This window comes from Hyaloscypha bicolor (genome assembly GCF_002865645.1).
Source record: "Hyaloscypha bicolor E unplaced genomic scaffold K444scaffold_10, whole genome shotgun sequence".
Classification (NCBI taxonomy): domain Eukaryota; kingdom Fungi; phylum Ascomycota; class Leotiomycetes; order Helotiales; family Hyaloscyphaceae; genus Hyaloscypha; species Hyaloscypha bicolor.
The window spans coordinates 2416716-2441615 of NW_020194512.1; the positions used below are offsets into that span (position 1 = coordinate 2416716).

At 49.2% G+C, this 24900-nt stretch overlaps 7 protein-coding genes across 7 annotated transcripts; 4 read left to right on the plus strand and 3 right to left on the minus strand.

The window, feature by feature from the left end:
- Positions 1–1467: 1467 nt before the first annotated feature.
- On the plus strand, positions 1468–3231 carry K444DRAFT_515380 (uncharacterized protein; the record flags this gene model as incomplete). The annotated part of the gene is made up of 4 exons (XM_024873594.1): positions 1468–1637; positions 1819–2065; positions 2130–2816; positions 2878–3231. The coding sequence occupies 4 exons, from the start codon at positions 1468–1470 to the stop codon at positions 3229–3231; spliced, it is 1458 nt and encodes a 485-aa protein (XP_024744289.1).
- Positions 3232–4606: 1375 nt separating this feature from the next.
- K444DRAFT_623568 (NAD(P)-binding protein) lies at positions 4607–5686 on the plus strand (the record flags this gene model as incomplete). Its single annotated transcript, XM_024882292.1, has 2 exons — positions 4607–4673; positions 4722–5686. The coding sequence occupies 2 exons, from the start codon at positions 4607–4609 to the stop codon at positions 5684–5686; spliced, it is 1032 nt and encodes a 343-aa protein (XP_024744290.1).
- Positions 5687–5728: 42 nt separating this feature from the next.
- K444DRAFT_550752 (uncharacterized protein) lies at positions 5729–8289 on the minus strand. Its single transcript, XM_024876516.1, has 7 exons — positions 8072–8289; positions 7907–8004; positions 7540–7851; positions 7062–7496; positions 6738–7009; positions 6178–6690; positions 5729–6123 (listed from the first exon to the last, which is right to left on the minus strand). The coding sequence occupies exons 1-7, from the start codon at positions 8165–8167 to the stop codon at positions 5978–5980; spliced, it is 1872 nt and encodes a 623-aa protein (XP_024744291.1). The 5' UTR covers positions 8168–8289; the 3' UTR covers positions 5729–5977.
- A 416-nt stretch (positions 8290–8705) lies between these two features.
- On the minus strand, positions 8706–10493 carry K444DRAFT_623570 (uncharacterized protein; the record flags this gene model as incomplete). Its single annotated transcript, XM_024882293.1, has 1 exon — positions 8706–10493. One exon carries the CDS (start codon positions 10491–10493, stop codon positions 8706–8708), a length of 1788 nt encoding a protein of 595 aa, XP_024744292.1.
- A 1139-nt stretch (positions 10494–11632) lies between these two features.
- K444DRAFT_639363 (uncharacterized protein) lies at positions 11633–13527 on the minus strand (the record flags this gene model as incomplete). Its single annotated transcript, XM_024884375.1, has 2 exons — positions 11633–13418; positions 13469–13527. The coding sequence occupies 2 exons, from the start codon at positions 13525–13527 to the stop codon at positions 11633–11635; spliced, it is 1845 nt and encodes a 614-aa protein (XP_024744293.1).
- A 1114-nt stretch (positions 13528–14641) lies between these two features.
- Positions 14642–16678, plus strand: K444DRAFT_515577 (MFS general substrate transporter; the record flags this gene model as incomplete). Its single annotated transcript, XM_024873608.1, has 4 exons — positions 14642–15312; positions 15361–15692; positions 15748–15836; positions 15911–16678. 4 exons carry the CDS (start codon positions 14642–14644, stop codon positions 16676–16678), a joined length of 1860 nt encoding a protein of 619 aa, XP_024744294.1.
- A 378-nt stretch (positions 16679–17056) lies between these two features.
- Positions 17057–19982, plus strand: K444DRAFT_550762 (translation initiation factor eIF-2A). Its single transcript, XM_024876517.1, has 2 exons — positions 17057–17999; positions 18049–19982. Exons 1-2 carry the CDS (start codon positions 17415–17417, stop codon positions 19564–19566), a joined length of 2103 nt encoding a protein of 700 aa, XP_024744295.1. The 5' UTR covers positions 17057–17414; the 3' UTR covers positions 19567–19982.
- The last annotated feature ends 4918 nt before the right edge of the window (positions 19983–24900 follow it).

A 24900-nucleotide genomic window follows, 5' to 3' on the forward strand; every position in this document is an offset into this window, starting at 1 on the left:
ATGTAACAGGGGTCCAGGTCTGACATCCGGGACCCGATGAGATCTCTAACGGGTCTTCGACAGTAGTGCCCAAAAATTCACTCCTGGGAATCTTTGGAAGAATTATGGAATGGCTTGGCAGCGAAAGGCGCTAGGCAAGAATTTCTCCTCGAGATCTTACGAGGCCTTGCGCGAATACGATGGGGATCTTCACCAGTCGTTTCGTATTCCGCGAATAGCCTCAGCTCTGCCTTCGGAACTGCAGTCAAGATCCTGGCCTGATGTCCTGACTCCTGATTTTTGGTCGCCACATGGTTACATTTCTCTATTTTTCTTGAGAAGCATTGAGATGGACCCCTACTGATAGTTGAACCCTTTTGGGCATCCCAGACGCTGCATTGCACTGCACTGCACTGAGCTTTAGCTTATGAGATGCTTACGACCCTAAGGCGCGCCCTCTCTGACCTCCTCTCACCTCCAATCGAATCTCGACATCGATTCTGCACTTCAACAGCACTGCAAAGACAAGTCCAATGCAGGCATGTTCCGAGGTCTGTGGGGTCGCGATTACCGCTTCGAGCCACGGTTGTTGGTCGCCAAGTCCATTTCCAGATGGAGTGTCCGATAAGTTTTTATTGTATGCCCGAGAGAGAGGGGTGTGATGATGATAATGAGGCCATTACACAAGCACATGAGAGTGGATATTCCCGGGCTATATGTGTGTTTGTGGCGAAAGGGGGAGGGAGGGAGAGCTTATCTGATTCTTTGAGATGCGGTGAGTGGCTTGGATAATGGCACTGGGGGAGTGAGGCGTGGAGAATTTGAGCGAGTCATGCAAGGGGAAGTGCTGTGGGTGAAGATTGGATGGGTTTTTGAGAGAACCCTATGGTGCATCGCCTCTGCCTCTGCGGCGCACCACGCAGCAATAAAGTCGAATCTCCAAATCACTTGCCTTCCATGGAGCAAAGGTTTAGCAGAAGCCTCTCTTTTAGATTCTATCTGGGGGATTCAACCCCTCCAGCCCCCATCGCAAGCGGCATCCATGACTAAGGTTCCCTCGCCAGCCAACCACGGGCTCCCGTGCCCCTCTGATTCGCGAGGAAAGGGTCGACGACGAGGGGTGCTGTTTCGTGAGCCTCGAACATGGCATGCCTCCTTAGAAGTGGGATCGTGACCTCTTCGCCTCCTGTCCCTCCTATCCACCCGTCTCAACCATCTAATTTTCATCACCATTTTCTAGCTTTCTCTGATACAGTTTGAGGTGTTTGAGCAAGGTTTCGAAAGGCAGAGTGAAGGCTGGGCTTGGCTCTCCCTATCGGACCCTTATCGCGCCCGCGTCAAACGTCACTTCTCCGTCAACCACTCACCTCAACCGCAACTCTCCTCTCGGTCCGTACAACCCCGGATCTTTATATTTCCTCCTCTTTGCTTTACTTTTCGTGCGGCTGTGCGACATATCATATTCTAGAGGCGTAGTTATACCTTATAATGGCGTCCACCAGCTCAGGGTCCTTCGAGGACTCGCCGCCCGTCTCGACGGCTCCGAGCTCGACGTCGAGCGAGACGGAGACTGCTGGTGTGACGGGCGCGGCGCATGCCCCGGAGAAATCGCCTGACGATACGAGTAAGCTGCGGATGTTTTTGGGGATTCTGAGGAAGTGAGTTTGATTCCTGGTGAGAGAGGGGGGGGGAGGGGGGGAGGGGGGGCCAGCGGTGTGGCCGATGCGCTGGTTTGCTTTGCTTTCTCCCGGCCTTTTCAGCGCGCATCAGGAGGGGGAGGAAATTGGAGGGGATTTTGTGGTTATGGGGAAAGGGCTAACTAACGCTCGGGAATTGCAGGTTCATCGGCGTAGCAGACATTGCCTCTGTACGGTTTTCGTTGCCCGCCCAGCTCCTGGAGCCGACGCCCAATCTCGAGTACTGGAACTACCTAGACCAACCGAACACATTCATCGCGATTGGGGACTCGAACGACGAGTTCGAGCGTATGCTTGAGGTGCTGCGCTTCTGGTTCACGAAGGATCTGAAATATGTCAAGGGGAAGCCGTGCAAGCCTTACAATTCGGCACTGGGAGAGTTTTTCAGGGTAAGATACTGGGCCTGAGAGGGCTGGGGGTTTTGTTCATGGGATTGGAGCTGATGGGAGTTAGTGTAATTGGGATGTAGAGGATAATGCTCCTGCGATCTCGACTATCAAGGCGGCGTCGATGAATGGGAGTGCGGCCTCTTCTATTAAATCGGGGAAACACACGCCGGCGGGGTCGAGACATGCGTCTTCGTCAAGCATTCCTAAAATCACCAACTTAGAAGCTGTCGCTACGCCTAAGTCAGGGAAGAAAGTCAAGGTTTCATACCTGACCGAACAGACATCCCATCATCCTCCAGTCTCGGCTTTCTTCGTCGATTGTCCCGAAAAGGGACTGACTGCTCGGGGCTTTGACCAGTTGTCTGCTAAGTTCACAGGCACGAGTATCAAAATCACGCCCGGAGAGCATAATCTCGGAATCTTCATCACGCTCGCAAAGCGCGATAACGAGACCTACCAACTCACGCACCCGGCTGCTCACCTGGGCGGTCTGCTCCGTGGAAGCTTAAGTGTAACAGTCGGCGAGCGATGCAGCGTCACTTGCGAGAAAACAAAAATCAAGACAATATTGCATTACATGGAAGAAGGCTGGCTCGGCAAGACGCAGAATAAAGTGGAAGGAGTGGTATTCAGATATGATCCGGAGAAAGATGATAAAGTGAGGATACGAGATGTGCCCGAGAAGGATGTGCTGGCGAGGATATCGGGGACTTGGAGGGAGAGGATTTTTTTCTCGATGGGTGCGAAATCTGTATGTCCCCATTCTCCCTTTCTCAAATATCGCTTTGGATGATTCGCTAATTTGATGATAGGACCAATTAATACCTCTAATTGACCTGGCCCCTCTCTCCGTACCCCCCAAGGTCCTGCCCCCAACCGCGCAACAACTTTCCAATGAGAGTCTACGCTTCTGGTCCGGCGTCACGGATGCGATCACAGCGCGCCAGTTCTCTCGCGCTACCGCCCTGAAGCAAGAGTTAGAGGAGCGGCAAAGAGAGAAGGCGAAAGAGAGGGAGGAGAGCGGTGTTGAGTGGCAGCCGAGGTTTTTCATCGGTGCTGTTACGCCGCTTGGGAAGCCTGAGCTGACGGATGAGGGGAAGCAGGTGTTGAAGGGGCTTCAGGAGGGAAGGTGGGAGTTAAAGGAGAGCGAGGTTTTGGGTGCTTAGAGTCTTCTCCCGCTTTCCGCCTTTCCCTAGCCTCGCAATTTTTCCTTGATAGACGGTTGGCAGTGGGCGGGTTGGATTGGATTGGATAGCATACGCATGGCTCACTCTTTAAGCAGCATCATCATCATGATTACAGGCGTTGGATACGGGGGTTTATTCATGACAGACAGACGGAAGCGGCAGGTTATCCCTCGCCGCGGCAGGCTAGATCTCGACCATAGAGCAGGAGACGTTGGATGAGTACATACATATCATACGCATAGAGTGTTAACGAATCGAATCTTGTACAGCCCCCAGATACTCACTTCCCTTAAAAACCTTGGCTTGTGTGGGTTTGGTCAATCGGTGGGTGTTGGAATGAGGGTCTTTTCCCCCCTGTTGTATATCGTGCCGAGATGTATAGTTGGTGTGCCGTTGTCAGATCCCGAGATCGAGATCTTGAGCAAACTTCCCTTTACCTTTCATCGCCCCTTCGCCCCTCTATCTTCCCGCTCATAAGTTCACCTAGTACTACTTCTCTATTCTCTCCCTAATTTCTATCCCACCCCAGCTTCATTTCAACGTTGATGACGTAGGGAATGGTGGACGGTTTCAGAAGAAGATTATATGAAGCCTAAGCGCAATGATACTGAATGCAGCACTTGATCTAATCCCTTCCTTTCTCCCTATATTGAAGAGCGTATGGTTGTGCATGAGGCGGTTGAGTTGGCTGGCTTACTTTAGCGATTTTTGGGTTGTGTGCCCATTGGATTGAATATTGTTGGCATTCTAGAGGTGAGATTAAATGTAAACAACAGTGCGATATGCAACAAAACTCATTTGGAGGATATTCACCATCACTTGACAAGTATGACTATTTCTCGCTTAAAAAGGGGGGAGTTCGCTTCGCGAAGGGGAGGCAACAACGACGCGGCCATTCATGGCAGGGTTTCAAAAGAAACCAAAGTCTAGGTTTCAATTGGGGAAGAGAAGTAGTTGCTGTTAGAGTTAGAGTTGAGTTCTCTCGAGTGTAAGGATAGAACTGAAGTTGGCGCTGATAAGTAATCGCTACCGTTTTGCCGGCCATTTCCACGCATCGGCATTAGGAGATACCTCACATCGGATGCAACTAATCATTTAAGATCGGCACAACGAGTCTTGCCGTATTTGAAATCTATATCGAAACAGCCAATACCTAACGTGATACATTCCCGAACGCAGTGATTAGTATTGGACCATTACCAAGCGAATGATATCAGTAAACAGGCGTCGAAGCACGCTACTTATGTCAACAAGCTACTTCATGGTGTATAATAGAGGCATAAGACCCACAGTCTCAATCAGACATCCCATAGAACAATTTGGATTCCAACTACAAGCGAAACGAATAGACAGCATGGCCACTTCAAGATCATACCTCGTTATTGGCGGAGCAGGAGCTCAAGGCTTGCCAGTAGTAAAAGGTGCTCCCTCCTCAACTCCTTCAATAAGACAACACTAACTCCTCCCAGCCTTCGCCGCCAACCCCGCCGACACAGTCCGCGTCCTAACCCGCACCCCCACCTCCCCGAACGCCGTCATCCTCTCCGCCCTCCCCAACATCACCCTTTCCCTCGGCTCAGCCACCTCCGAGTCCTCCCTCCGCTCGACCCTCAGCGGCACCTCCCACGTCTTCGTAAACCTCAACTCCTTCGCCCTCGGACAAAAAGCCGAGATCTACTGGGGCATGCGGATCTTCGAGCTCGCTCTCGAGGCCGGAGTTTCGCACTACGTCTGGTCTGGTCTCGACTCCGCTCTCCGCCTCTCAGGCTACGATGAGGCACTGAGATGTGGGCATTACGAGGGGAAGGCGAAAGTTACCGAGTGGATGCAAGCCCAGCCTCAGCAGCCGATGAAGTGGAGTGTTTTGACAACGGGACCATACGCGGAGATGTTGGGTGCTTTGCATCGACCGAAGAGGGATGGGGATGGGGTGTATGTTTTTAAGGCACCGCTGGGTGAGGGCGCCGTGCCGTATATCCATCTTGATGATTTGGCGCTGTATGCGAGGTGGCTTTTTGACCATCCGGAGGAGAGTGCTGGGATGGACTTGCAGGTTGCGACGGAACATGTGGGGGGCCGGTATCTGGCGGAGACGTTCGAGAGGGTTACGGGGAAGAAGGCGAGGTATGAGGCTGTCGCAGTGGAGGAACATATGCCGAAGGAGTGGCAGATGGGGGATGTGAAGTTAGGAGCTGAGTATGAGGGTGAGGGGGATGAGACGTTGTTGACGTTTAGAGAGAACTTCTCGGCTTTTTGGCGGATTTATCAGAGGAGTGCTGGGAATGAGGGGGTTTTGAGGAGGGACTATGAGCTGCTTGATAGGGTCTTGCCGGGCAGGGTGAGGACGATTGGGGAGTGGATGGTGAAGGTTGGGTATACAGGGGATGAACACAAGTTGCTGTTGAACAATGGGGGGGAAGGAATTTTTCAATAAAGCTAAGATCTGAGAGCAAGGTGAAGACGGACCCCATTTGAAAGGATTCTCAGAGGCAGATTTTGATGGTAGAGACCGAAGTTGGCGACTGAAAAATATTATTAGTTGTAGGAATGAACATTGTCTTTGTCTCAGAGGTTGTTGCCCAGCGTAGCTATATTCTAGATTACGCCTCCTGTGGTGATGGAAATTTCCCACTTAACGCTTATGGTATGTTCGACAACTGTCGTATTTGCATTGAAGATGAAGGCGTCTTCAGAATCAAGTTCCATATTCGTTGAAGAAAGGTCTTCAGCCTGGAAAATCGGTGCCAGGCATAGGAATGTTATCAAACTCCCAAAGCCAATCGGCATTATCAAACAAAGTCCAGTCCATAGCATTTGGATCCACATATTGCAAACTTGGGTCGCCATTCGTCGTCCCACCTCCTGCGCTACCTTGTTAATCGTCAGCTGTATCCGCTCAACAAAACGTTCCCACAGATTCCTTACTGGCTTTATCCAAAGTTTGCGCCTTGATATGATACTGCCGCCATTTCCAAAGGCTGTCATAGAGCAGACTAGCACTCAAGCGGCTCTTGATCAGCAGCGTCGGGATCTGTTTCTTGAGCTCTTGGTCGTCCTTTTGCATACGCCAAATATAAGAGAAAACCTCCGATGCGCGAACGAAGACGTCGTTGCCTTTTACTGAGCTGCTTCGCAGAGCGAAAAGTCCTGCTTCGATTGATGCAACACCGGCTGCATAATCGATGCATGTGCAGAAATTCGAGTTTAGTACCTGGATGAGAATCGCTAACGCGGCTATGAGGTATTTGAGGTTCGAGATGGGACTGTAGGAGAAGTAGTTGAACATTGCATGGCCTGAGTTTGCCAATGTAATGAAGTCTCTCGCAGTGCTGTATGCTTTCAGGATACCGCTTCTTCGGTGCTCGAAGTTGGTTGAGTCAAAAAAGTAGAATATCCGCAGGTAGAGACGAGTTTCGATGAGGTGGATGACATCAAGTTCTCTGCAATTAGCAAATGAGAGATACCAAGGAGTAACAAGGACTCACGAGACAGCTTTCCATCAAACTGTGCTTCCAAAGTATTCAAGTCCTCCTCCAGAACATTCATTAACAGAACTCGCTCGCTATCTGGCGGCATGCCCAGCGGACTAGCGTTATTACCTGACATGATTTTCGTGACTCTATCGCAAAATCTAAGCAATATAAGGTGGTAACGCATGCTGTCTGGGAGAGTATAGGAATTTCCAACTTCGCAAGCTCGATCGATACTCCACTCGAAACACCCCATCAGAGGTGGAGTTCCCTGATGTGCTGACATGCTTATAACCATCAGTATTACTCAAACTTCAACAAGGGGTCGTAGATACTAACTACTGTGACACGATATTGCAAGCAGCCCACGTTTTGATATGTCCCTCGGCCGGCAATCTCTCAAAGCCGGCGTACCGAATATACTCATGCAAATGCTGTGGGCGATGCAGACCCATATGCATCGCCGAATTGACAGCAATGCTGGACAGAAAAAGCGAATTATCCGACCAGATACGGAAACCTGGAAACGGCCACATACAGAGCAGCAGAAGCGCTTGTATGGCGGTTACTGTTAAGGGAGGTGCGGAGATGGTCGACCACATGAGTTTTGTAACCGACTTCGTGAGGAAGACAATCATCTTTGACTTCTCGACATGTCTGCGTGAGGCGATGCTGATGATGGACCAGAAGAGCAGGGGTGAGCTCTCGTAGACTCGATCAGGGGAATGCTCAGGGTGGATCAGTGGGAAGTATGGGTGGTAGTGCTCGAAGAAACTGCATTGCGTTAGGAAGAACTGTCAGAATATCGAGGTCTTACAGATTAAAGAGTGAGTCTATCTCTCCTAGGCTGAATGCCATAGAATCTATAGCTCGAATGCTTTGTGCTGCAGGGCGAACACCGTTGCTGCCAGCTAGATGGGCGCTTGAGCTGATGCCATAGGGAGAGCCAGTGGATGTATGAGGAGACTGCAGTAGCTGCGGTGAAAAGCCGGGGGTAGGGGAAGCCCCATGAGATGCAGTTGCGGGACCGGCAACGTCTGTACTCAAGTTTGCCACAATGACGGGTGGGTGCTGACTCTGCACGGCGTCTCTCAAGGTAACCAGCTGCTTCTCTAGCTCATCTATCTTACTGTTGGATTTATATAAGCATGCAATCAAATGAGATAGGGCGGTAATGGCCTTACCTTCGTTTATTGACACGCTTGTATCCAGAGTCCAGAGCGCAGGGGACATTGAGTCTTGCACATCTTGAACATGGATGCTTCGGGGAATCGCATCGTAACTGTTAGGGCTCAGTGTCCAGAAATCTAAAGGGGAACTAAATCAATTTGTTGGATAGAAAAACCTACTTTTGACTGCCTGCATCGTATGCATGCCACCCGCTTGGCCTCACGGTGCGGTGATGAGGAATCTGCACCGTGGGCGTTATTGGCAGCAGCGTTCATCGTGATATGGGTGGTGACGCTTCATTTGACTCTCATACTGTGCACTTCTTCTTGATGGTTCAAGGAACTCTCGTCATACAGCAGTCTATATCGTATTTGTATTCTTTGACGTGAAGGATGGAAGTTATGTTCGTGATGTTTGGTTGCAATTTAGCTGTGACATCCTTGCATGCTCAGATCTACGGTACTGTGGCGACTGCATGCCCCTGCTTCCCGCAGTTGAAGTTCCCTCCAGGGCATATATTCTGCAACGATGAGAATAATTCTCGATACATATTTACTGAATTTCACAACCTTCAATTAATATTGTGGAGAGGTTGTCAATTCTAAAAGTTGTATAAATTGTTTGTGTTTTCTAGGACTTGCTTCATGGTGCTGAACCCGATAAGCAACTTGCATATGAGCATTGAAGAGTGACCAAAAATCCTTCCTTTCATTTACAAGGTAACGGGCTCTTCCAATTTCTGGATACAAGAATCCCATGTACTCCCACTTCAGCTATTTGACGGGTATCCAGGCACCAGCTTCGAAAGATTTCCTACATTGCAAAACCCATTTTCTTGTAACCCTCAATTCTTCTTTCAGGCAAGCTCACGAAATCCGCGGGCTGCCTTCGTTCAGGTTCCAGCATTATTCGAACGCATTCCTGCAGATCGAACCCCTCATTCCCTTCGAACATCTTCTGGATCGTTCCCACAGCCCAGTCCAGTGCTGCGGGCTCCATATCATCGTGCCACCTCGGTTTTGGCTGAGCTGTCGAGCTGAAAGCAGCTCCGCACCCTAAGTCCTTCTTGAATTTGGTGATATATTTCTTGTCTTTAAACTCATCGAAGTGTGCCATCCAGCGAGGATCGAAGGGTGTCAAGCACTGCCCAAAGTCTCTCCAGATTGTCAAGACGATGCCTGAGCCATATTTACCAACATCATACCAATCAAATCGGTACTCCAGCGCGCAAAAATCGCATCTTCTCACCTTGGAATCGTTATCGTGGTTCTCAAAATCCCAAAGCGTATACTTTATACTCTTCTTGTTCAAGTGACGACACAAAACCGCCAGTCTATTTTCGGTTATATCGGTTTCTAGGCACTCCTCGATTAGTTCTGCCTTCGAGAGCGGATTTTCGATGTCGGGAGAGATGTGGAACCAGTGCTGCATCCGGTTGAGCAGTCTCCCTTTCACAGGATACACCTCCGAGCTCCGGATGATAGTGAGTCCTAGGAAGAAGTCTATTGTCCAACCATGGAGTGGGCTCACCAGTAGAGAATTGTAATATATGCCTTGTCGGTAGAGCTTCATTGCAAACTGAATCTGCGAGAAGCGAAATGGCAGTGGGAAAGGCCGGCCCTTGAGTTGTCTGTAGCCGATTATGTACTGAGAAGCACAGGCCCTGTAATTCTCATCGGGATTATCTGGATCTGGAACATATCGTTTTTTGGGGATAGAGTGGAAGATTTCGCAGTCCCGGCAGAGGTACCGTTTATGGGTCTTTCCATCCAGGAAGCGGAGGAGTGCTTGTTTGAGTAGTGCGACCTTTTCAGCAGACGGCCGGGGCTTGTTGCTATTTCTGGCTGTCATGCGCACTTCCGGTACAATAGTGTGAACAAGAGAGAGAGCGAGATCTTTGTTCAAAGACCGTGCGATTTTTCTGACGACAGTCGGGCCCGTGTACCAAATTGCGTCGTTGAGAGAGCCGACTTTTCTGAATTCGTGAAGCAGTTCTTGGTCTTGTTCGGAGTTTTCTACGTGTGATCTTAGGAAGATTCTTTTTAATCTTGCCGGCGTAGGGTCTGTATCTTTGAGGCTATCGGCAAAGTGGACAGCTTTTCTTTTCTTGCTACTGGCGAGGGTTGTGGTAAACTGGTTTGTGGTGCTCGGCGCACCACCCTGAGAAGCGGGATCCAAAGTAACAGTAGCGAAGGTTGATGGCAATCCCGCAGAGGAAGCAGTATCACTGTTTGGTAATGGCTCTGAGGCTTCGTCGGCCGTAGTGTTGGGCTTTTCCTTGTCCGCATCTGATTCAACCGAGTTGAAAATAGTTTCTGGATCAAGGTCTTCTTCGGTATCGCAGAGCGCTGAAGTTGGTTGAGATGAAACATGAGTTGTGTTAGATGAGCGTCTGCGCTTAGAGCTTTTGGGTGGGCGAAATAGGCGGTTTGGGGTCCTCTTGACAGGGGTTAGAAGTCTTCTCGAAGTCGAGGACACTTCGATGGGCTGCTCTTCGAGGCAATGGTATCCAAGCAACCTTGTAGGATCCCAAGTTTGCGTTTTTTGTTTCTTGGGCGCGGCATTTGATAAGGCGCTATGGGGCTTGGAGAGATGTGCCATTTTGTCTTTGTTGTGTTGTTATTATTAGATAATGGATGGAAGATTCTGTAGAGAGAATATGGAGAGAGGTGGGTGGAGAAAGAGTTTCAATTGAAAGATGCGACCACATTATACTGTTTGCCATTCTCTTCTGGACCGACTGAGCTCAAGGCTAAAAGCAACGGCACTCAAATTGGTAAATGGACTGCTGAAAATCTGGTACGCTCACACTAGGTTCCAGGGTTGCGGGACGATCACGTGATAAACCCTTCGGAAAGAACGGCGTAAAATGTACTTGCCCCTTAGCCCGAGAATCTTCTGAGGTCGACAATCCTGGTTCGGAGATATTCTCATCTCATGTTCCGAGATATTCACTCCGAGCTCGAGATGCAAGAAAAACTTATGACCGGACGAGTCTCGCGGGCCGTACCATGAACGATCTCGAAGATTGACTACGGACTGTGATAAGCATCGAAACGGTCCTCGAACTAAGAGTACAATGACGCTGTCGAAATGCAACAAAAACGGGAAAAATAGGCCAACGGCCCGTTAGAGTTTTTTCCCCGAGTTTGTTGCGAAAAGGTGCGTGTATGATGACATGAAGGAAGTTCCCGTCATGCCACATCATATTTGAGGGACGGGCCGTTCCTGAACGATGTTGAATACGACATGGGCTTTGGCGTCACCTCGCACCTTTTCGCGATGTGCAACGGAGGTTGCTCATGGCCTCCCCTCTACTGAAAGCCTTCCCTTCCACCCCAATATCTAAATATAGCAGATCAAATAACCACAGTCCACGATCCCATCTCCTACGGGACATGATCTAAAGAAAGTGGTAGTAGACATCTGCCCACAAGCGCCTCCACACATCCCTTTTTCGCCGGAGCAAGGAGTAGGTACAGCGTCTCGGCTCCGAAAAGGAGGTCAATATCTCGCATGGAATACAGAGCTGCAAGGATTGATCTCGCCTTGTGCTCCACCTTGCCTTGCGAATGAAACTTTTGAATGACGTAGGTAACTTAAGAACAACGTAGGGAAGGGATAAGAAAGAGAGAGGGCCGAGGTGCGGACTGGGTGCCAATTGTTCTTTGGGTATTTCCACATTAGCTTGTCATTTTGTTTCTTTTTTGTTAAAGGGGGAAATCGTAATCGAGGCAAGATCAGAAGATTTTCCTCCGGACATCCATCCCGTTCTCCATCCTCGCAAGCGCCTGCTCGATACCCACAACATCCAGCTCGCCCACCCCTCCATTCGTGGTCTTCTCCACCAGCACCATCCGTCCTTCGCTCTGTCGCGCCTGTTTTCCCGTTGACAAGATAACGAAGCGATGTTCAGCGACGATCACGATGTCGGATTGTGTGCCAGTTGACGATTTGGGGATTTGTGCAACGGCAGAACAGCGCTCGCCTTGCAGCTCTACGCTGTCGAGTTTGATGGCGCGAACGCCTGCTGCCCCGGCAAAGAGGCCTGATCCGCTCTTCTTACTTGCATTCGCGGTCCAGTACTTCGAAAGATTTGGGATGATGGTGAAGGTCTCGCCAAGCCAGAAAAGCACCGATTCTTCTGACGGACTAGTAGGTGAGGAGGCGGGAACTTCAAGAACTGAGATCTGGCCGCGCATAGCGACGTTCGATCCCCTGGAGCCGAAAGGCTCTGTCGATTTGCGGGTCCCAGGAGTCATGGGTGCGAACTTAGAGGTGGTGATTTGAGGTGGGCCGGAGGTGCGAGATTTTGTAGCAGCGTCGATGTAGCCGGTGAGACTGTATTCTGAGCGCGATCCTCCTTTTACCCCTTGGTGGCGGCTGAGAAGGCCCTGTGATGCGCCGGGTCCGACCCCTTCTATGTCCCAGATCGCCCACTGGCCGTCACTGAGCAGTACAATGACAGCTCTGCCGGCTGATACCCATTGTGCATCAATGATAGTCTTCCGGCCAAATCCTGCATGTGTTCCTAGTGGCGACGCTTGCGAATCGGTCTTCGTGCTTTGGAAACCGGTATAGAGAGACAAGAGCCAAGTTCCTTCTGTTGCAGGGCTGTCAGGATCTTCAGTGACCTTTATAGAAGCCTTGTAATCGTAGATGCGGCATACACCGATAGTATCAGCTACCAAAAGGTGACTAGTATTTTGCCTGGAGAGACTTGGATTGAATGAGATGGATTTTGCTGGTGATGCGAGGAAAACAGACTGAAACGGCTCTAGGGCTGGTCTGGGTGATTTGAGAGTAATTCTGAAGAGCAGCAATCGGCCCGTTACCTCTCGAGAATGTGATGCGATTATTATTTGCGTCTCTGCTGGCGTCGAACCTTGACTCTTTTCAGTGACAACTTCTAGTGTCATTGTAACTCCACCGGAAGGCTTCTGGTGTCCATTGAGCAGCACAACGGTCTCTCCCCATGTCCCTTTTCCTGCGGTCGCGAGTGTGAAATCTGATCGGAGTTCTGGTCGCCCTTTGCTCTTGGGTGATGGTGGCGCAAGAGGAACGATGACGAAGCGGAGAGAATTGTCTGCACACGCCGCAGTGAACACGATCTTCTGCTTCAGAGACTCCAGTCCATGCCAAGATGGCCCATCAGCTTTCAAGACCGGGTCGGGCAAAACGGTGAGGTGTAGCACATCGGTCCCAAAGTGAAGATCTAGCTCCTGCAAAATGCCTGGGTATGGCCGTGAAGGGTCCAGCTCCTTTTCCTCGTCTTCAAATTCCGGCTTGTCTTCGAACGCTTTTCCAGAATCGCCCTCATCGTCGGAATCGAGAGAAATAACAGCATTCCCTGTGCCGTTTGCCTTCTTGGCCGGCGCAGAAGAATCTTGGGAGCTCTTGAACGATCTGCCACCTCTCCAAACGAGCTTCACACCATTTTCATGTCCGTAAAGGATGACTGTCGAGCCGTTTGAGGAGAGGATAGGGTAGACTTTGGCGGTATGGATTCGGTGCGGGAGTTCGTAGCTATTTCAATATTGTCAGCTGGGATGCTTCTGGAGCTCAAGAATGTTCACTTTAGCTGGGTATTTTGGGTGTTCTTCGAGACCCGAGGTTGGGGCAAGCTGCCTGCCATAGTTTGGAATCAACGAAGATCCGTTCGATTATTGAAGTGCCATGCTTGGGGAAAGGATGTTCGTTGAAAGAGTGCAGAGCTCATGTTCGTTGTCATCCCTGAAGTCGTGTCGGGTGGAAAAACGTTAACCCGAGCTAAGACCGACAACCGTCGCTAATTCGCAACCCTCTCCTTACTCTCTCCCAACCCTCTTGAACATGAAGCTGAAAAATCCAACTGGGCCATAACCATCTGCTCGGCTCCCACCGTATGTTCGGCCATTCTTATTAAGCCTTTATTGAAGCCAGATTACAGCCCTGCACGTCGAGATGGCTCACATGACCTTCCCAACTGTCATAGCTGTCACTGATGCTTCTGGGTTCTAACCGCATTCTGTCCCCGCTTATCGATCGAGTCCAGCCTTCGCCAAGCCGGCACGGCAAAGACGGCACCTACGGCCGTTCGTTCCCGCTGCCCAGTGCCCAGTCTCGCATCGCCATCACTCTCTTCTTCTTCTTCTCATTTTGAACACACACCGCCAAACCCCGCCATGCTCGGAGCATATTCTATAAAGAGAGACTCCTCTATGGCTGCAGGGAGTCCGGTGGAGAGAAAATGGGGCCAGAACAGCGGTCAAACCAAGCTTATCGTCCCTCAAATATATGCGCCTCATGCGCCTCCAGCGCCTCCTTCAATAATGGCCGTCGGAATGGCATCATTTGCGGCGCCCAGGAAAGAACAAACCCTGGCCTGGCTCGGGCTAGTTCGAGCGGAATATCTCCCGCGCCGTGTGCAAATGCACGGCTGCAGGGGAGGCGGGGTTTGTCATTTATTTTGATCCGAACGGCGAGCTCTCTTGTCCCCACTATTGCCGCATCCCACACCTCTCCTTATTTCCTTCTTCTTCCCCGGGCCTCTGACTCGAACAAACTCGAGATTGAAACCCCTTTAATTTGCCAATGTCATCTTTTTCTACAGCAGTCTTTTCGGCAAACACCTTTTTATAGCATTAAAGAGAGAGATAGTGGAGTGTCGAAGACTTCAGCCACTTTGCCAGCCTTGCTGTCCAAGTGGTCAGACTTTCCTTCATCCATCATTGAGCACCCATACCTAGAAGTGTTTCCAGCAGGCCAACATGGCGCTCTCCAATGACCCCGAGAAAGACAATTTCCATGCACCAGATCCAACAGCGAATACCTCCTGGAATAGAAACTCGACTGAAGAGGAGTTAGAGAAGGATGGGCACACCACCGCGTCGTCACCGATACACACCTCACATTCAAATACTTCCCACGATACCACCAACAGCGATCCATTATCACCCCTTGAACACGCCTTAACCCCGGACCTCGAAACAGACGCAGAACATGTCGCACGCCCAGCATTAACCTATACCAAGTCTGGCGCTTCACTCGCAACCACAGGATCCAGGATACCATCCTTTGAGGTCGACTTTGGGGCCGATGATCTCGATGACCCAAAGAATTGGCCGATGTGGTATAAAGGTCTTACAATTGGCGCTGTCAGCTACTCGACTTGGACCGTCGTCCTGTATTCGACCAGTTATACAACTTCTATGCCGGGAATGATGAAGGATTTCAATGTTTCGAGTGAACCAGTGGCTACACTGGGAGTGACGATGTATTTGGTTGGTTTGGCAGTAGGAAGTCTGATCTTGGCGCCATTGAGTGAGATATATGGGAGAAGACCTGTCTACATTGGGAGCTTGTGTTGCTTCTCTCTGATGGTTCTTCCCTGTGCGCTGGCCAAATCGCTTCCTGAAGTGCTTATATTCCGGTTTCTTGGGTAAGTTTCACAATCCCAGACAAAGGTCCAAATTTAATATCCTTCTAGAGCGTTGGCGGGATCGGCGATGATTGCAAACGCACCAGGAACCGTCAACGATATCGTCGACGAGCAGTATCGAGCGCTTGCATTCAGCATCTGGAGCATCGGTCCGATGAACGGGCCCGTGACAGGACCACTGATTGGTGGATTTGCTGCAGAGTATTTAGGGTGGAGGTGGACAAACTGGCTGGTGCTGATCTTCTCTTCCGTTGGATGGATCATGTGCTCTCTGGTCAAGGAAACTTATGCTCCGGCGCTGTTGCAAAGAAAAGCATCAAAAATAAGGAAAGAAACAGGAGACGATAGATGGTGGTCTCGATACGACCAGCGATTGAGCAGTAAGTCCTTCGGAAGTGGATTGTGGAGCTGTTCGATCTGACATTCGTTTCCTAGTCCTCCAGATTCTTAAAGTCAACCTTTCCAGACCGTTCATTTTAGCATTCACCGAACCAATCCTGTGGTTTTGGAACGCGTATATCTCAGTATGTACCCTTGAAAGCAAGCTATCGATGCCACTATTTTAGCTCCTGACTACTTACTGACTTTCGACTTTAAGTTGATATATGGCATCCTGTACCTCTGTTTCGTAGCCTACCCATTAATCTACACCGGATTGCGTCACTGGTCCCTCGGTATTGCTGGTCTAGCCTTCACTGGCATTGGAGTGGGGACCATGATTGCGATTGTCACAGAGCCAATCGCTCGAAGGGTGGTTAATTCGCACAAGAAAGACCCCGAAACAGGTCGCGTACCGCCCGAAGCCTCCATCTCGATTGTTTGCCTTGCAGCATTCTTGTGCCCAATAGGCCAATTATGGTTTTCGTGGACTTCGGTACCCATTACAATCCATTGGATATGGCCTATTCTAGCTGGTATTCCATTCGGCGCCGGCAATGCCCTCGTCTTCATCTACGCCTCAAACTACCTGGCTGGCTCCTATGGAATTTATGCGGCGTCAGCACTCGCAGGAAACAGTGTGTTTCGATCATTCATTGGAGGCACCTTGCCATTGGCCGGACCTGCCATGTACGCTAAATTAACACCTCAGTGGGCGGGGACGCTCCTTGGTCTCGTTCAAGTCGCATGTATACCAATACCTTTCGTGTTCTACAAGTGGGGAGAGAAGATTCGAGCGAAGAGTCCATTGATCAAGCATATGAGAGCTGATCAACAGAGAAGAGAAGAGAAGGCTGCTGCTGCACTGAGGAGACAAAAGAGAAAGGACGAGGAAAGAGGAGAAAAGACGGTGGTGGTTAAGGAGAAACCGGGAGGGGATCCAGAAAAGGAAGCGATGAGGAGAATTGTTACTTCAGAAAAGGAGTGAAGTATTGAATAGATAATTGTATAGAAGTACGAAAATATACCCATTGACAGCATGTGGTCCGTTATCGGAAACTACAATTCACCTGAATTGACAAAGTCTCCATGCAGTCTGACCACAGCCTCGTCACAAAGGGGCTCAATAGCCGAACAAAGCCAGCCGGGATTTGCACCGAGTTTTCCAAGCTGATTCAGCTGAACAAAGGATCCTGACTGATATTTGGCTGGCTCTGTTTCTTGTTGTCCTATGGGAAATTTTCAAACTCACAGAGCATAGACTATATTATATACTCATAACTCATTTACAGATCTGCACCGTGCAGCCGTGCAGCCCTGATTCCTAGCCGCCCCCTGCCACGACTACCGGAGGCTTAGCGTGGGTCCAAAACGTCTTAGCGGCTTCGCACAAAAATACTTGACGACCGAGATCTGATTTCCTCTTCACTTCTCCACGTCCACGGTACCGTGCCAATCTATTCCTACCGGTGTAGTCAATCTTACCCTCATTCTTCCACGGTCGCGTCGTTCTGTCGACTCTTCAAGATCTGCTGCTTGGTCTCCCCATCATCGTGTGACCCCGCCGCCGCATTTCTCCACCACCTTGCAGAGCCACCGCCAGACACCAAGATCTCGCTTTCGAAAGCCTTTTACCCCCAACAACAAAGGATCTCGACACCGGGACGCGACACGAAGACTACCACCCAACCTGCACCCAGAATCTTCTGTGACTTTCAGTAGTCATGGCAGTTCCGACGCAGTTTGCATACCGAACACTGAAGGGGATTGGCATCGTGGATGCCGCGCCTGTGTACGAGCCTTTGCCTGGGTTTCAGAGACCGGAAGGTAATTCGCGCTGCTGTGTCTATTCACCCTGCGGCAGATACTTCGCCTGGGCTTCTAATGAGGGCGTCACGGTCATTGATGCCTCGGTCGGACACGTCATCACGACGCTCCCCACGCCTAACGTGTACGAATTAGGCTTCTCTCCTCGAGGCTCGTACATCATTACCTGGGAGAGGCCGTCCAAGGATGAAGCTGGTGATGCCGTCAAGAACCTGAAGGTCTGGCGTACAGTCGAGGACCTCCCGGACGACGCAGAAAAACAGGTCGTGGGAAGGTTTGTGCAGAAATCTCAGACGGGCTGGAACCTGCAATACACCGCTGATGAGCGATACTGTGCTCGTGTTGTCACCAATGAGGTTCAATTTTACGAGAGTGGCGATTTGGGCACAGTCTGGAACAAGCTGCGCGCCGAGGGTGTTGCCGACTTTGCAATCTCTCCAGGCAACACCCATTCTGTGGCTGTATTCATTCCAGAGCGCAAGGTATGTTGACTGCTGTTCAATTGATAGATCTAGTCTAACGTGTTTCCAGGGTCAACCAGCTGCCATCAAGATCTTCAATGTTCCTCAATTCGCAACTCCTGTATCTCAGAAGACCTTCTTCAAGGGTGACAAAGTCACATTGAAATGGAACCAGCTTGGCACAACCTTGATTGTTCTGGCACAGACCGAAGTGGACAAGACAGGGAAGAGTTATTACGGAGAGACCACGCTATATGTGCTGAGCGCAAATGGTGGATTCGATTCGAGGATAACTTTGGACAAGGAAGGACCAATTCATGACGTTTCGTGGTCCCCCAATTCGAAGGAATTCGGGGTGGTCTACGGTTTCATGCCAGCCAAGACAACAATCTTCAACCAGCGGGCTGTCGCTACTCACACCTTCCCGCTCTCACCACGAAACAACATCTTATTCTCGCCAACGGGTCGGTTTGTTTTGGTAGCAGGCTTTGGAAACTTGGCCGGGCAGATGGATATATATGATCTTGAGAAGGATTATCAGAAGATCTGTACAATCGAAGGTGGAAACCCCAGTGTTTGCGAGTGGAGCCCGGACAGCAAATACATATTGACTGCTACCACGAGCCCTAGATTACGTGTCGACAATGGGGTTCGTTTGTGGCACGTTGGAGGTGGGATTATGTACAATGAGGACATGGTGGAGCTGTACCACGTCACCTGGAGACCTCAGGCTTTGGACAATTTTTCGCCCGGAGACCAGTTGCATCCGGTTCCGACCCCCCACGCGTCAGCACTAGCATATCTGAGCACAGTGAAGACACCTTCGAAACCAGCTGGTGCGTATCGGCCTCCAGGAGCACGGGGTACATCAACACCATTGCACTTCAAACGCGAGGACGAGGGTGGAGCTGCACACATTGTTAGCAACGGAACCTCACTCGTGGGCTCGAATGGATTTGGTAAGCCACGGAGACAAGTCCCCGGAGCTGAAACTATGGATAACCTTCCGCCTGGGGCCGCTTCCGCCAACGGGCCAGCGTCAGGAGCAGCGGAGGGTGATGAGAATTTGTCAAAGGCAGCACTGAAGAACAAGAAGAAGCGTGAAGCAAAGAAAGCCAAGGATGCAGAGGCTAAGGCAGCTGGACTGACGCCAACACCGGACGGGCCAGCCACTGCAAGCGCCGAGAACCGAAGCCCAGAGCGCAGAGACCGACGAGAGCACCAACGGAGCCGATCCAAAGGACAGCAGGACATCCGCACCCCTTCCCAGCAGCGTTATCGCAGCAACACCCACCAAGGAAAGCACAATGGTCCGAATGGAAACGCACCAGCAGGCCATATGAACAATTTGTCAATCAACCCCACGGCCACTCGTGGCCACGATCCTCCTGAGCTTTCCGTCACCTCTCCAGGTGGCGGTAGCCCAAACGCCAAGAAGCTGCGAGGCCTACAAAAGAAAATCCGCGCCATCGAGGACCTGGAGATGCGTCTTGCAGGCGGGGAGAAACTGGAGGACACGCAGATGAAGAAAATTGGAACCAAGGTCGCGGTGCAAGCTGAACTCGCTACTCTTGAAGCCGAGACCTAACTCACTCGCTCCTAACCCATTCATTGCGTGGAGTTCGTGATTGCGGTACTTCGAAGTAGCGTGCAGCATGGACTTTGCTTTCAAAGCAGCGTTTTGTTGGATTGTGTTGGATGGTGGGGGACCGGGATTTGCATGGTTGAGGCATCATGGGCTGGCTGGGAATGATTGAAAGACAGACACACGAACGAACGAATCGAATGAATGATAATTCGAAACGATGGTGTTATGAATGATGCGTTCGTTGAGTTGGCTGGGTCTGGAACGAGCATGCATGCTGGGAGTTCAACGGCTTAGACCATAGATTAAATGAAGACCCATGACCATTGACGAGCTTTGCTTGCGGTGTATCAATTGAATTGTGATTTTTCGTTTGCGTCGAGGTTGGGGCAAGTTCCTGGTGAACTCTCTGCTCTGAGACCATCTTTTTGCATATTTGTCAATCTTTTGTCAATGTTCACGATCTTCTAAAGTCTTTCAAGCCATCTAGCTTTCGACAATCCTGAACGTTCTGCGGGGTGCTGGGGCAATGTTCTGCAATATTCAGGAAAGGACCCGTACTTTATCAGGGCTTCTGTTGCGGAGATTACCTTATTCTTGCTTTTGGACATCTTGCCTTCCCAGTCAAGTCAAGTGTTGAATGTAAGATTATCACCCCAAAAAAAACGCTGCCGTACCTGCGCCCCAGATGCGGCTAGCGCGTACATCCCTCACCGCCCGAGTGAAGCGTACGCCCGATCGCAAGGCCCCTTTGATTAATTATTACGATAACAACGAGCATTTTTCTTGTAGAAAAAATTAGTAGAGTTATAGTATAATGTACTAATAGTAGCTCCTCGTTCTCCGTTCAAGGAAACACCTCGTTGCGGGCGAGTTATCTCAAATAATAATAATAAACTACTACTTACCCCGCTATTGAAAACGCTGCCGCTGGCGGCAGCGTTTTTTTTGCCCTGTGAAGACCGAACTTTCAATATTCGCGAGGTAAAATAAACGCTGCCGCGAGCGGCAGCGTTTTTAAGAAAATTGGGAGCAGTTTCCTTATTCAGAACAAGTAATTTGGGTAATAAGAGAGAGAGGCTAACTAATAAGGATATTAATTGCTTGCTAATTAATTGCCTATTAAGTAATCTCCTTACTTCCTTTATTACTATATTACTGGAGAATGCTTATTGTATTCGGGAATGGCCTATACTACTGGAGAATGCTTGTTGTATTCGGGAATAGCCTGTACCAGTAAAGAATACATATTATATTCGGGAATAGCCTATACCACTAGGGAATGTATATTATATTCGGGAATAGCCTGTACCAGTGGGGAATATATATTATATTCGGGAATGGCCTATACCACTGGAGAATACTTGTTGTATTCGGGAATAGCCTATGCCACTAGGGAATATATATTATATTCGGGAATAGCCTGTGCCAGTGGGGAATACATATTATATTCGGGAATGGCCTATACCACTGGAGAATGCTTGTTATATTCGGGAATAGCCTATACCACTGGGGAATACATATTATATTCGGGAATAGCCTATACCACTGGGGAATACATATTATATTCGGGAATAGCCTGTGCCAGTGGGAAATATATATTATATTCGGGAATGGCCTATGCCACTGGAGAATGCTTGTTGTATTCGGGAATAGCCTATACCACTAGGGAATGTATATTATATTCGGGAATAGCCTGTACCAGTGGGGAATACATATTATATTCGGGAATAGCCTGTGCCAGTGAGGAATAAGCCAGAAAAGATCCTTTAGTTACTTCCCTTTACTTATATAACTTATAATTAAAAATGTACTTGGGACTCCAGAGCTAAATTAGCTGACTATGCGGGTCGAGTACAGTTTGACAGTTATTATTACTAGTGAGGAATATATGGCCATTCCCAAATGGGCTTTTCCAGTGAGGAATATAGCTAGTCACGTGCACCGGCAGAAAAAAACGCTGCGTCCTGGCAGCGTTTATTTTCGGAATGAATGCAACTCATGGAAGCTGCAGTGCTCTAAACGCTAACGAGCCTAGTATCATAAGTCTGTGTTTTTAGCGAAGTTTTCAGGCATCGCAAAACCAAAGTCGGCCACTTCACTTTATAGTTTCACAACAACTATAAATTAAAACCTTACGAGTTATATAATTCAAGCGCACATGATAAAAGAAGCTAGAATGAGTTTAGCAGGCGTTTATAACTAATTCAAAATATAAAAGTAAAGCGTCCAAAATTGTTATGGGGCTCGTTTCTTAGCGAAATGCCCTAAAAACACAGACTTGTGATACTAGGCTCGTAAGAGACTAACGAGCCTGGTCGCATAAGTCTGTGTTTTTCAGGCTAGTTTAGCGAGCGCACCTCCCAAATTCAACAACCCCACCAATATGCCCACTACCCCCTCACCACTCGTGTTTAACCACGCTCTAGGCTTTGAAATTGCTACAAAACACAAGGAGGCGATATGGGAGCTTTATAGCTAGAGATATGTCAACTGCGGAGCTAATAGAGCGCTATAAGCTTGGTAAAACTACGATTTATTATGTTTTGGGCATATAACGCTCCCCTACCATGGTCGCCGAGATAAAAACAATGGTGCTAGAGGAATGGGACAGGATACCACAAGATTGAATAAATGAGCTGATTCTAAAGCAGGAGCATTGGGTTCAGATGCTAATAGAGTATTATGGATGGTCAACTCCTAATTAAATATAATATAGTCGTGAATTAATTGGGGTGAAGTGTGCCTGACAGCCTGAAAAACACAGACTTATGCGACCAGGCTCGTAAGCCCATTAGGGGCCTCAGGCCCCTAATTTCAACATGCTTCAAATTTATTACCGACGGACTCAATAATAGTCGGACTTAACGTCGCGCTAAAGGGGCCCCTTTAGCGCGACGTTAAGTCCGACTATTAATGGCCTCATACGCTTTGCCGGGATCATCAATCTCGACTTGGCATCAAGAACTCCCAAATAGAACAGTCAACTCCGTTGCCATTCGATTGGCTGACGCATTGGTTCTCGTGCTATCCATGATTCTCGTGCGAGTACCTGAGCTCGTAGAAGCTCAAAGTCTCGCACGACCCTTTATGCCCCCACTAGCCCGTATGCTTCCACCAGCCTTGATTCTCATGCGCGACAGCGATAGCCTTGACGGCCGCAACAGATCCATTCTTCGAAGGGATTGTTGGAGGGGTTGGCGGTGCGTAATTGCCAGTTCTTGTTGGAGAGCGTTCATTCTGGCATGCTTGGTCCCTGTCGATCCCTACCCTCGCTGGGGAGGGCGTATTCGGGGAACTAGGATAAGATGATAACATATTGGTATTTTATTACGGGAATAGCTTGACACTGTAAATTTTGGCCTAACTATTATTCCCACAATACAGCCCAGGCTCCGGTCGGATTAAAAGAGGGCTGCGACTAGAGATCCACCTAGCTGGGAATAGTAAGCTGTAAAGTGCGGCACCGGGAAGAGTTACTTTGAGCCTGCCAAGAACGATCGGACAGACAGTTAGACGCTTTATTATAATTATTGCTGCGAAACAAGAGTATTTCGTAAATATTGCGAACGAAGGAAATGCGCCAGCAGGCAGGAGCGCGAGGTGCCGGATAAACGTATAAATAATATATATCCGGGGGGAAAGGCTGCGCCCCATATTTACGCGCCCGGCTGCGTTTACTTGCGCCAATGTCCACCAAGGTCTATCCATTCTCAGGCCCTCTTGCAGCCTAACCCAAGCTCTAGAACCTTATTAAAAGTCCGCAATATTATCTCCATATACAGTGCCAACCTGTAATATAGACCATACAAATTCAGTCCGCAAACTCAGTTCGCCATTTACTGCAGATATATTATTATAGCAATCTATAACCCTAATAATTTACTGCTTTAATCCGTAGCCCAATAATCCCGGAACTTCATCTCTTGTAAGCTCAACTCCACACCTCAATCTCACACTTTCCTCACTATATATATCTTACTGCATATCCCATTCTATAACGTAATATATAAATACGGCTTGTAATAGCCCGATTCAACTTTTAACCCCAAACTCTTTAGCTACCCTAACCCTGCATTTCAATTCTCATTATGCTCGGCTATAGCTAGATATGAAATACAAACCAAGAGTCAAGTTAGCTCTTTAGTCAGTTATTTAGCGAGCCTGCTATTTATATTCGAGGCTAATAAGACTTGCGTTAATAGTGCCCTCAAAAACCCAACTCTCTTTTCCGTACCAATATTAACATGCAACTTACCTCCCTTTCCGGGCAATTATATATACTTTATCGAGAGATTTCAGATTAAATCCAAGGCGGAATACAGAATAAATTAATTATTGCACCTTCCTAGGTCTGATTTTCGCGGCCTCTAATGCTATAATGGGTTAATCCTCGTATATAGTGAAGCTAAGAATATTATAAGAGGACTGGCATATTTGGAGCAGTATTAATATAGGGCTCTTAGGAGGAAATAGAGGAATTATTAGAGCCGATATATTATAGTAATAGATAGAGTTCTAGGCAAGGCTACAAAGCGTATTGCTATCCTGAGAGCGCGATATAAGAGCTTATATAAAGGTTCTAGTTTAGCCCCCTCCTTTATTACGGAGGCGGACATAGATCTTTTCGATAGCGGAGGGCAATAAACAAGAAGCTTCGGCGTCCGATTTCGCATGCCATGGCACACCCCTCTCCATGCCCCTCGAGCGAGCCATTGCACAACCGCAGCGAGATCAAAAGACCTTGACGCAAGACGCGCTAGATACGAGACTACGGCACCACTCTCCGATTGCACTCCGGAACTTCACGTTCTCCAAGCTTAGTCAAGAGAATCCTACTGGTTGCAGCACAATACGAGAAGACGAGATGCTCTGTCTCACACTGGGTACCGATACCTTGGATGAGAGTGACAACGGCCCGGGGAGCAGCAGAAGGAGCAAGAGGTGGACGATAACGACAATTAACGGTTAGAGCTGCAATAGCACTAACCGCTGGAAGGGCCTAATACTCATACCTTCAATAGGGAGGATGGATAAAAGCGCAAGGCCCCTCAAGCGGCAATGGCTACTTCCCTCCCATGGATTGTCGATTCCTAGCGACAGGGACAGCGCAATTCGCGGGGGTCTAGAGGCGATTTCCAGGGCAAGAGATTGGGATAAAGAGAGCTTGAGCCACAGTTGAGCCACATATTGACGGGGAATGAATGGGGTATTGGTGCCATGCGATCTTCTAACGACTGAGAGACCGGAGAGACCGCAGATTTCAAGGACTAGGACGGGTGATGGGTCGAGGCCAGGGCTAGTCCGGACTACGATTATCTAGAGCCTGACATTGCG